This window comes from Stomoxys calcitrans, chromosome 3 (genome assembly GCF_963082655.1).
Source record: "Stomoxys calcitrans chromosome 3, idStoCalc2.1, whole genome shotgun sequence".
Lineage (NCBI taxonomy): Eukaryota > Metazoa > Arthropoda > Insecta > Diptera > Muscidae > Stomoxys > Stomoxys calcitrans.
Genome location: NC_081554.1, coordinates 157,084,451 through 157,097,823, shown reverse-complemented (window position 1 = coordinate 157,097,823; position 13,373 = coordinate 157,084,451). Strand labels below are relative to the sequence as shown.

The 13,373-nt window shown below is 39.3% G+C and overlaps 1 protein-coding gene across 1 annotated transcript in view; it reads left to right on the top strand.

Annotated features, from left to right (window-relative positions):
- Positions 1 to 1,780: 1,780 nt before the first annotated feature.
- LOC131996194 (uncharacterized) overlaps positions 1,781 to 13,373 on the top strand; it is a 78,506-nt gene continuing 66,913 nt past the window's right edge. Inside the window, exon 1 of the mRNA XM_059365656.1 lies at positions 1,781 to 4,003. Within this exon, the coding sequence (XP_059221639.1) occupies positions 1,781 to 4,003 (2,223 nt within the window). The remainder of the gene's footprint in view (positions 4,004 to 13,373) is intronic.

The following is a 13,373-nucleotide window of genomic DNA, read 5'->3' as shown; positions in this document are numbered from 1 at the left end:
TTAAAGTCAGGATCCTGTGAGTCCAGGTGTTGTTGTCTTTGGAACACTACGTCATTACGTACATATACCACGAGGCGTCTGTGCAAAATATAATATAATACGCAAGAGAACGGACGTGTTTCAATTACCTCCTTGAAGTTTTAATAGAAACATCAGTTTAAACCCATTTCAATCTACCGACAACCAAAGATTGCCATAACAAATTCACTGTGATACCTAAAATAACAGAAAAACAGTCAAACACCGTCGATACAAATAAACAAAACAAAATAAAATAAACAAAACAACTTGTTTGCTACAAGTACATATACATCAAACTAGATAAATTTGAACATCTCTCTGTGCTCTTTATCTAAATTCTCGTGAGTGTCTGCGCTTGAAAATATAAAGAACCAATTAACATTCAGTGCAAATTCTTAAGTGACAACAAAACAAAAACAAAAAAAAAAAAAAAAAACACAAACCGAAAAAATAAATAAATATCTCTTAGCATGGCACACTCTGAGCAAGTACCAGTAATTGAAATAACAACAATAAACAGTGAAAACACGCTCACCACAGATAAGTTGGTTATGGCGCCAAAAAGGTGGAGAGAAGGCCGTGGATCTTACTCTGATGAGAACGTATGCAAAACTCCTCGCTTGTCTAATTATGACTCTCCTCAACGTATTGTTCAACTCATAGATAAACGGTTCGAGAAACAATCTGAGCTTATCAAAGCATTGATACTCGAGAGTGAATCTAGACTCTTAAGTGTTATAGATAAGAGCATGGATGAATTTAGAAAAGACATTGGTAAGCTATCAGAAAAGCTTTCTAATATAACCAATCGTGTTGAGAAAATTGAAACAGTGGCAGACAAAATTGAAAACATGAACCAGGATATAGGTGTATTAAAACATGAAATCGAAAATCTAAAAGTTCAACAACAAAAACACGAAAATTTACACGTTGCGAGTGACCTTCGGATAAACGGTATCCCTTATACAAATAACGAAAATCTATTTCAAATTTTTGACACTCTTTGCAACAATCTAAACATTGCTACTCCAACCATCAGAGCAATTTATCGAGTCTGCAATGTTAATAAAAATAGAGACACTCCAGAAACAATCATGGTGAATCTAACATCACCCTCTGATAAAAACTTTATTTTAAAAAATATATCGCAGTTCAAAAAAAGTCATAAAACTGCATTGCAACTACAACATGTGGGATATGATTCCGATAAACATATCTATGTAAACGAAAATCTTACCAGTTATAACTACAAAATACTTCAAAATGCACTTAAACTAAAACGGCAAAAATGCATCGAGTCAACATTTAGTCTCCGTGGCCTCGTATATGTCAAAAGAACAAAAGATGAGCCACCTATCATGGTTGATAGTACCAGCAAATTAATCAATCTTTTTCGCGGCGGTCCTGAACCAATCAACATGCCAGCAGAATATTCCAGCAATAATAATGATCAAAATTAAAATATTTCATGACTCAATATATAAATTATTCGAACTTTTTATTATTATTTACATAAATTGTTACTCACTGATTTCCTGCATAGAAAAAATAAATGTTACACCACTTACTTTAAGTAAATTTCACATTGTAGTCCTAAGTAACTATACAAACCTTTGTAGCATTACTTATTTTTCTTATAATATTAGATAGAGCAAAACAATGTTCCAAAGACAACTTAAAATGCATGATACGAATACTATCAAAACAAAAAACAGGCCTAAAACTGGTGCACATAAATGCCCAAAGTCTTAATAACAAAATGGATGAGTTTCGCGATACATTTATTAACTCCGACATCGACGCCATTTGTATATCTGAAACGTGGTTTCATCCTGAAATCGATAGCAGCATTTTTCATGTTACGGGATACAAACTGTTTAGAGCGGATCGTCATACTCATGGCGGCGGGGTAGCTATATATATCAAACATGGTATAAGCTGCTCTCTCAAATGTATGTCAAACCGCTCTTCCCGCATTGAATACTTATTTCTGGAACTTTTATCTGATGACAAGAAAAGATTACTGCTGGGTTGCGTCTACAGACCAAATTCATCAATAGATTTTGAAGAATTAATAGAAACTATTGATATAATTTCCATCGAGTACGACAATATAATCGTAGCTGGTGATTTTAATAGCAACTTGCTTGTTGAGCGCTGTCTTGCCGACTCAATGCAAACCCTAGGGCTACTTCCTGTGAATGATTCCGCACCAACTCACTTCACAAGAAGTAACGCGAGTCTGCTAGATATGTTCTTTGTCAGCCATTTGTCCAAAATATCTCTCTACAATCAGCTAGATGCCCCCGCATTCTCCAAGCATGATTTGCTTTTCGTCACATACCACTTCGAAATTAATCCCACTGTTTGTACATCGACATATCGCGACTTCAAAAACATTGACTGGCCACTTCTGCATCAAAGTTTAGATGAAGTACCTTGGGAAGAGATTTTCTATATGGAAGGTGTTGACGAACAAGTTTCCTTCCTAAATCATAACCTTTGCTCAATTTACGACACATGCGTTCCTGTCAAAGTCATTTATACTAACAGAAAACAACAGCCATGGTTTACTCCTGAAATCAAGCACTTGATCAGCGTTCGAAATTTGGCATATAAAAGATGGAAACGTTATAGACTGCCTACACTGTATGACACGTTTAAATCCGCTAGAAGAGATGTGCTCAAAAAGACTAACGAGTCCAAAAAGCAGTACTATAAAAGGAAATTCGAAAATGCAATTGATAGTAAGCGAAAATGGAAAGAAATAAGGAACATCGGAATTGGATCGAAATCCAATACCAACACTGATTGTCTTTCTATCTCTGACCTAGATGAGATAAATGAAAACTTTTTGAAAATAAATACTGTGGACCCTGGCACAAACACTTATTCTAATATTTCTACAGCACAGATTGAAGACACATTCTCGTTTAGATGTGTTAGTCCCGAAGAAGTCTTACAAAGTTTTGCAACCATAAAGTCTGACGCAATGGGATCTGATGGCATACATCCTAGATTTGCCAAATTGGTACTGCCGAAAATACTTCCATTTGTCACACACATTTATAACAACATTCTTACAAAGTCAACGTTCCCAACAGACTGGAAATTGGCAAAAACTATACCGATACCCAAACAGAATTCAGAGTTCCGTCCGATTGCTATCCTGCCGTTTTTCTCTAAAGCTTTGGAACGTATTATAAATACTCAAATAGATGCCTTCCTGAGTTTCAGAGGTCTTTTGAATGATAGACAATCTGGTTTTCGAACAAAAAGAAACTGCTCTACTGTATTAATTGACGTTGTGGAAGAATTGAGACAAAATATGGATAATAATATGGTATCATTTCTGGTTTTACTGGACCACAGTAAAGCCTTTGACACAGTGAACCATGATATTCTTATCTCGAAGCTTGACAGACTTTTCTTTTTCTCCAAACCGGCCTGTAAACTGATTTCATCATACATTACCGGACGCCGTCAATCCGTCAATGTCGGTGATACAACATCTGCGGCACTTGATGTACCTAGAGGTGTTCCGCAGGGCTCTATCCTTGGTCCCTTACTTTTTTCTGTATACATAAATGATCTACCTGATATTCCAATGCATTGTAATGTGCAAATGTACGCTGACGATGTTCAGCTTTTCTCCAGCGCTAAACCAAATTGCGTACAATCATGTATAAATAATATTAATTGCGATCTGAATGAAATCCAGAACTGGGCGAGTAAAAATAGTCTCTGTCTAAATCCGTCAAAAACTAAACTGATGAAAATTTTAAAACGATCAACCACCCAGATTCCTCCTGTAAGAGCTACTTTGAACAACTCGGTAATAGAAACTGTTGATACATCCTGCAACCTTGGTGTAATATTCAATTCCAAACTGACTTGGACTAATCATATAAACAAAGCTGTTGGTAAAGTTCAAGGAATGCTGCGAAGTTTGTGGTCTGTGCGGACTTCTACACCTTTTCAAGTACGTATGCTTTTAGCGAAATCTTACCTTATACCTACTCTACTTTATGGATGTGAAATTTTCGCAAATTGTGATTCGAGAGACTTCAACAAACTAAAAGTAAGCTACAATAACATTGCTCGCTACATATTTAATAAGAAAAGGAGAGACCGAATTTCTCAATTCGCCCACAAAATATTCGACATTAGTTTCGAAAACCTCCTCAAAGCGAAATGCGTTATTTTACTGCAAAAAATAATCTATCTTAAGCAGCCAAAATATCTTTATGATCATCTCCATTTTGCTCGATCTGGCAGAGGACTAAAAATCATTCTACCACGCTTCCGAACCTCAAACTCTGAAAAACAATTTTTAATCAACAGTATTCGTCTTTGGAACAATTTGCCATCCAACATCCAAACCATAAGTAATGCTACTCTTTTCAAGAAAACAATCTTCAAACACTATATTTAAAGTATAATTCCTAAAAAAATTCTCTTATGATAAATTTTATAATATAATTACTTTTTTATTTATATTTTTCTTAACACATATTCGATGTAATCCATTCCTTAAACCGGCATCGTCACTTATAAGATTTTTATCTTGTGATGTCTGGTATCAATAAACAAACAAACAAACAAATAAAAAGAGACAGAGTGTGGTACCCAGGAAGGTGAAAATCCTGTGGATCTGAATCCTCACGCACCTGGGTCTCACAAAGAGCTAGAATGTTAGGACTTTGAAAATGAATATGTGCATGCATTGCAAAAAAAATCGCCCTCAACCCTCGTATATTGGCCGAAAGTATTTTGAAATCACCCATCATTTGACCAACCAGAAGAAAAAAGCTTGATGTAACAGTAGAGAGAAATTTTTCGTATCTGTTTTGCTTGAAATATAGGAAAATCCGAGATGCGAACAGCAGGGACACACCTTTCATATCAAATTTTGTTTAACAAATAATAGATATTTCATGGCCGAGTCCGGACGGCGCACAGTGTTGCCTCTTAGCATATTCATTGGACAAAAATAAGTACAAATAAGTAGAGCTTCAAACCATTTTAGTCACCTGGACCTCATGGAATATTTCCGGCGTTACTACAGAAAGAGGCAGACTGTCTGGCGCCCCATCTGGCCAATATTTTCACAGCGTGCTTAGGACTTGCATATACTCTGAAAGCCTGGCAGGAGGCAAGGGTGGTGTTTATACCCAAGCCCGGCAAGGCAAGTTATGCGACACCAAAGGCCTACAGACCCATAAGCCTTAAGTCCTTTCTATTAAAACCATGGAACGTATTGTGGACGCCATGATAAAGAGTAGGACATCTAGCAAACTGCTCAAATACAAACCGCATGCCTATGTCAAGGGAAGGTCGGTGCAGACTGCCCTGCACGAGGTTGTGCAATAATAGAAGAATCCTTCGTGCACCCTGGCGGAATGCATTGACATTGAGGGGGCTTTTAACAATGTGCGGACCGACACAGTGATCCAATCCTTAGAACAGTACCGGGTGGACCCGAACCTCAGAGACTGGATAAACCATATGCAAAGGAGCAGGTGGATAAATTGTGTGTCCCATGGCATAAATATAACGAAGAAAGTGAAACAAGGCACTCCACAGGAAGGCATTTTATCGCCACTTCTATGGGTGACCACCATAAATGACCTATAACGGATGCTGACTGAGGAGTGATTTGATCCCGTCTGCTACGCAGACGATGTTATAATACGCAGGCGATGTTATAATACTTTTAAGAGGTAAGAATCCGAATGAGCTATGCAGAAGGGCCGAGCTCTCAATGTTAACCCAGAGAAGACTGAAATATGCCTGTTCACGAGCAAGACGAAGGTGGGCGAATTTAATGCACCATGTTTCCTCAATAAGACGATTTCGATATCTGATACGGTCAAATTCTTTGGTGTGACCTTGGACAGCAGACAGAATTGAAAGTGTCACATTCAGAAGCGTACTGAGAAGGCTTACAGGAGCGTGATTAGGACAATGCTTACATACGCGTCAGTAGTTTGTTGGACCGCTATAGAGAAAAAGTGCAACATAAGGACCATACAAGAGGTTCATAGAACATTTTGTCTTGGCGTAGGCGGAGCCATGAGGACTACGACTACTAGGGCACTGGAGAATATTCCAGATATCCGACCCATTGTCGTACATATAAAATGTGAGGCAGACACTGCCGCTATGGGACTTAAGGCGATGGGAGAATGGATTGAAGATGGGAGCAGCTCATTCTATCGCTGTATAGTCGAGGCGACGAGAAGGAAGCGATGACGTTTCCGATTGGATACCTGAGACGACACTTGAGGTCGAGTGCGAGGCTCTACTGCCATCGGCACAGTCTTGGATTGACGGAACCCTAGTATTGCCATCTGGAAGAACATGTTACACTGATGGATCATAAGCTAGGGGACAGAGTGAGCCTGGGGGTTTACATTGAGAACCCAGGGACTAAGGTCTGATTTAGACTGCAGGCGGAGATCCGGGCGATCAAGGAATGCGTGGATGGTGTGGTACTTACGCGAGGTCGTCGAGTGTGAACATCTTTACGGACCTTAAAATGGCCTTTAGGCCAATAGCAACAAGGAGGGTAAATTTGCGTGGAAGTAAGAAGGTGGTCAGTATAGCTTTTGGTGTCATAACGCGGCGCATAGGACTACGAGCTTACTTATGCAAAATCGGTGCGGCAAGTGTAAGCATGTGTAGGGCATGTGGGGAAAATGATGAAACGTTGAAGCATTTCCTATGTCATTGTCCGGCTTTTGCGGCTAACAGACACCGGTACTTAAGTGAGGACACAATACCAGACATTTACCAACTTAGTGGAGTGGTATGGGAAACAATTAAGGATTTTGTAAGTAACTTTTTAGTTTTGAGAGCGCACAACAAGCCAATTTCTGGCTTAGGTGAATGTCTATAGTGACATGTGGCGGATTAATATCTGCACCTTCTTTTCAAACTAATCTAACCTAACAAACATCAACATTAAAAAAACACAACTCCAAATTATTTCTTAATTCGAACCAAGGCATTTAGCGTCATAGGATAACCATTTTATCCATGCCCTTCGATTGCTTTCAATGCTCTTAACTTTTCAATCAATATATGGAAGTGTCACAAACGGAATGACGAAATTAATTAATATATCCCTTTTTCTGATGTTGGAAAATAACTAATAAAATAACTACAAATTTAATTTCTAAGATTACAGAGCCAAACATTCAAGCAAGCATTCAAAACGTATTCTAAAATATAATTTCTCCCTATCAAGATTTTTTTTTCATCCCTTCCCAGTGCAGTGCATAAGACAAAGTAGACTCCAAAGAGCAGATTTCTTAGTTATAAAAGCGCATTCCCATGATTCAACATCATAGAAATCTCCAAACTATAAGATTTATTCACAGCATTTTCGCGCTTAAAACGGGCAAAATAGCAAGGTATGCACTTAGAAAAACACTTTTCAATTCATGGCTCAGAACAAATACTGCATACAATTCTGAAGCTTCACACCTACAGCTGTGAAGCTGTAACTGACAGCTGAAGTGTTACCAATTCAAGCGACCAAATTTTTATACCCCCCACCGAAGGATGGGATACTCATTTTGTCATTCCGTTTGCAACACATCGAAGTCTCCATTTCCGACCCTATAATGCATATATATTCTTGATCAGCGTAAAAATCTAAGACGGTCTACCCATGTCCGTCCGTCTGTCTGTTAAAATCACAATACAGTCTTTAAAAATCAAGAAGTTGAGCTGAAACCTTGCACAGATTCTTTTTTTTTTTTTGTCCATAAGCAGGTTAAGTTTCAAGATGGGCTATATCGGACTATATCTTCATATAGCCCCATATAGACCGATCCGCCAATTTAGGGTTTTAGGCCCATAAAATCCACATTTATTATTTGATTTTGCTGACATTTGGGACAGTGAGTAATGTTAGGCCTTTCGACATCCCTTTTCAATTTGGCCCAGATCGGTTCAGATTTGGATATAGCTGCCATATAGACCGATCTCTCGATTTAAGGTCTTGCGGCCAAAAAAAGGTGCATTTATGGTCTAATTCTGCCAACATTTGTAATTTGTAATTTATTTATTTACACCCGCACAACAAGAATATAAAAATTCTTATAATTAAAGTGCGGGTAATATCTCCAACAATTGTACATAGTAAACACTTAAAACTAAGAATCTATAGCTATACAATACATCACAGATTTTGAATGAATAACTTACGGAAAAAACTAACAATTGTGGCTTTGTAGATTTGAATTTAAAAGAAAAAAAAAAAAAAACAAAAGTGAATTTATCAATTAAAGAGGAATTAGTAGACTTAGTTGATCCGAAAAAAAGGAAATTAAGGTAAGTATAGAAGAATAAAAACAAGTAAAAGCGTGCTAAGTTCGGCCGGGCCGAATCTTATATACCCTCCACCATGGATCGCATTTGTCAAGTTCTTTTCCCGGCATCTCTTCTAGGCAAAAAAGGATATAACAAAAGAGTTACTCTGCTATTAAAACGATATCAAGATATGGTCCGGTTCGGACCGAAATTAAATTATATGTTGCGTTAAGAATTGCGCCCATTGGGGCTCCCGAAGTAAAATAGAGAGAACGATTTATATGGGATCTGTATCGGGCTATAGACCGATTCAGACCATAATAAACACGTTTGTTGATGGTCATGAGAGGATCCAACGTACAAAATTTCAGGCATATCGGATAATAATTGCGACCTCTAGGGGTCAAGAAGTCAAGATGCCAGATCGGTTTATATGGCAGCTATATCAGGTTATGAACCGATTTGAACCTTATTTGATCCAGTTGTTGAAAGTAAAAATAAAATACGTCATGCAAAATTTCAGCCAAATCGGATAGAAATTGCGCCCTCTAGAAGCTCAAGAAATCAAATCCCCAGATCTGTTTATATGACAGCTATATCAGTTTATGAACCGATTTGAACCATACTTGGCACAGTTGTTGGATATCATAACGAAATACTTCGTGCAAAAATTCATTCAAATCGGATAAGAATTGTGCCCTCTAGAGGGTCAAGAAGTCAAGACCCAAGATCGGTTTATATGGTAGCTATATCAGGTTATGGACCGATTAGAACCATACTTGGCACAGTTGTTGGGTATCATAACAAAACACGTCGTGCGAAATTCCATTCCAATCGGATAAGAATTGCGCACTCTAGAGGCTCAAGAAGTCAAGACCCAAGATCGGTTTATATGGCAGCTATATCAGGTTATGGACCGATTTGAACCATACTTGGCACAGTTGTTGGATATCATAGCAAAACACGTCATGCAAAATTTCGTTCCAATCGGATAAGAATTGCGCACTCTACAGGCTCAAGAAGTCAAGACCCAAGATCGGTTTATATGGCAGCTATATCAAAACATGGACCGATATGGCCCATTTACAATACCAACCGACCTACACTAATAAGAAGTATTTGTGCAAAATTTCAAGCGGCTAGCTTTACTCCTTCGGAAGTTAGCGTGCTTTCGACAGACAGACGGACGGACGGACGGACGGACGGACGGACGGACGGACGGACGGACGGACGGACGGACGGACGGACGGACGGACAGACGGACGGACATGGCTAGATCGACATAAAATGTCACGACGATCAAGAATATATATACTTTATGGGGTCTCAGACGAATATTTCGAGTAGTTACAAACAGAATGACGAAATTAGTATACCCCCCATCTTATGGTGGAGGGTATAATAAATATATAAATGAGTCTTAACATTCATCAACTTAATGCAGTAAAATGTTTCCAAAGTCTGGTTTTAAATATTGCCGAGTTACTGAGTAATTGCAGATCGTTAGGAAGAGAATTCCAGAGACGTACAGCGAATATGAACATATGCCATTCAGAAACAAGCCTCCGATACATTTTGGGCATGATTTTTTTACCTCTAGTAGATCTGACGAAATCAATAAATCCATACAGATATTGTGGTGCCTGCGTGTAGATCAGTTTATGCAGGAAAGTAAGCGATCTTAGGAACAACAATTGTTGTAAGGAGACGCCATACAGAGATAAAGAGTATTCAGAGATGGAACCGCGCCGTCTCAAGCCAAATACATAACGAGAAACGCTATTAAAAAAGGTGTTTAGCTTACGTCTACTTACTGAGTCGCAATTAGCAAACAACTCACAGCCGTAGAGAATGCCAGGAACAAGATAAGTCTTTGCCAAGAGATACCTAACCCGCAGCGGAGTAACCGACTGAGTGGCCCAGAAAGCACGCAATTTTGAATATCCCTGACCAACGACAGAGTCGATATGATTACTCCAAGTCAGAGTGCTGTTAATAACAACGCCCAAGTTCTTTGCATGAAGAACGATTTCCAATCTAGAGTCGTTAATGAATATACCGACATCACATGAAAAACGAGACAGCCTGTTTCTGATAACCACACACTTGGACTTTACAGGGTTGAGACACAGGCCATTGGCTTTCGCCCACGTGCTGACTCTTGACAGATCATGATTAAGTAGACGTATGTTTTCAGCAATCTCATCCCTCGGACTGCCGATATATATTTGTACATCGTCAGCGTACATATGTACCTCACAATAAGAAAATTGACCCGCCAAGTCGTTACTGTACAATGAAAAGAGAAGAGGACCCAGAATTGATCCCTGAGGAACACCTTTTGAAACAAGCAGAGGTGCCGATAGAGAAGACTTATAACTGACGGACTGAGTGCGGTGTGACAGGTACGACAAAATAAAACGAACGGACGTAGAGGAAAAATTGTAAAGATGTCTCATCTTATCACATAACAGGGAATGATCCACAGTGCCAAATGCCTAATAATGGTCAAGAAGAACAAGGAAATTTATTTTGTCATTCTCCAAATTGACCCTGATCCTCTCAGTGACCTCTGCCAAGGCAGTTACGCAGCTGTGGTAAGGTCGAAATCCGGACTGTCTCACATATAGCAAAGAGTTCTCGTTGACAAAAGACGACATTTGCAACTACAACAATTTCTTAAAGACCTTTGACAAGTAACAAAGAATCGCAATTGGTCTATATTCCTTGGAATTTTTAGGCAGTGGGATGACTTTGGCATGTTTCCACGCTAATGGAAAGTAACTCGTGGTCAAAATCCTATTGAAAATATAGGTTACATGAGGAATAATAAGGTGGAGCAAGAGTCTTACAAATCTAGGATCAATGCCATCAGATCAGACAGCGTTAGACTTTACAGTCGCGACGCACTCAAGGACATCGGTGGGACCAATACAGCTGAAGCCAAAACCAGAGTCGTCATCGAGGGAGGGGGAGACATTGAAGCCATAGAAATTGGGATCAACTGGGATCTGTGGGACATTATCAAAAGCATCGTTAAGCCCATTGATGTCCAAGTTTGTTGAACATCTATTAGTATCTTTCCCAATTCCTATGTCTCGAATAACCTTCCACGTTCTCTTGGAGCCTATTCCAGAAGTAAAGCGTCTGTAATAGTAGTCTTTCTTGGCTATCTTAATCAACTTATTGACATGGTCTCTTGCTGAGCGAAAGGCATCATGTAACTCAGGCGTCCTGAAACGTCTCCACCTGCGATGCGACATATTCCTCACGTGAATAGCCGAACGAATATCCCGGGAGAACCACGGTTTCGATCTGGAGGACACTTCTATAGTCTTGAGTGGAACCGTAACTTCCTGTAGGTCACGGATATTTCTCTGTAGAAAGTCAGTTTGTTCATCGATAGTTTCCATACGAAATATCAGATCCCAGTCGATGGGCACAGCACTCGAAAGCAAAAAATCATGGTCGAGACGCGGAAAGTCTCTATATGAATAAGTTTCCCTAGTCCTGGTGAGCTCAAATTCATAACATAAAAAGATCAAGTCATGGTTCGAAAAACATGAGGCTGACAGTTGGTCGTATAGGAGGACTTTCTAAGTGTCACTAACAAAGTACAGATCGAGAAGCGTGCTGGAGGATGCGGAAAAATGCGTGGGAATAGTTGAATTGACAGGGAAAAGCCCCAAAGGAAGACATTTCAAACGTCAAGCCCGTGTCCTGTAAAACATTAGAGTTGAAGTCCCCAGCAACCACAATGTCTGAGTAAGCAAGAGAGAGAGGTTCAAGGACAGAGAAAAAATCTCGCGTATCCGTACGGTTGTTCGGTCTATAACGCACCCCTCTAGGAGCTTGGTATCGGCAGCAGACACCTCAACAAAAACATACTCAATTGGGCCACCTGGGTTAGAATTTGTACATAACTGAGTATTCAGGTAGTTTCTCACATACAGAGCGGTGCCGCCTCCACGACGTAATCAATCAGCTCTATGCACGCTATATCCTGAGAGATCAATAAACGTATTAGGTGTTGATTGATTCAGCCATGTCTCCGATACACACACTATATCAATATCAGAGTTCTCAAAAACCATCTTGAATTCGTCGAGCTTGTTATTCAGGCCTTGGGCATTAATATGACAGATATTTAATCCCTAACATTTGGGACAGTGAGTTCTGTTAGTCCCTTCGACATCCTTCTTCAATTAAGCCTAGATCGGTTCAGATTTGGATATAGCTGCTATATGGACCGATCCGCCGATTTAGGGTATTAGGCCCATAAAAGCCACATTTATTATCCGAGTTTGCTGAAATTTGGAACAGTGAGTTGTGTTAGGCCCTTCGACATCCTACTTCAATTTGGTCCAGATCGGTTCAGATTTGGATATAGCTGCCATATAGACCGATCTCTCGATTTAAGGTTTTGGGCTCATAAAAAGCGCATTTATTGTTCGATGTCGCCGAAAATTTGGATGTTGAGTTTTGTTAGGCCCTTCCACATTCTTCTTCAATTTGGCCCAGATCGGTTCAGATTTGATTATAGCTGCCGTATAGACCGATCTCTCGATTTAAGGTTCTGGGCCCATAAAAGGCGCATTTATTGTCTGATATCGCCGAAATTTGCGACAATGAGTTAAGTTAAGCCCCTCGACATATTTCTGCATTTTTGCCTAGATCGATCAAGATTTGCATATAGCTGTGTCAATTTTCAGTGAAATCGGATAATAAATGCATCTTTTATGGGGCCAAGACTTTAAATCGAAATATCGGTCTATATGGCAGCTATATCCAAATCTGGACCGATTTAAGACAAGTTGCAGAAAAATTTCGAAGAGCCCAACTCAGATCACTGTCTCAAATTTCTGCGAAATCGGACAAAAAAACTTGCCTTTTATGGGCCCGAAACCGACAAACGGACGGACGGACATGGTTAAATCGATTCAGAACGTTGAGACGATTAAAAGACTGTATATACTTCATGGGGTCTTAGACGAATATTTCGAGGTATTACAAACGGAATGACTAGATTA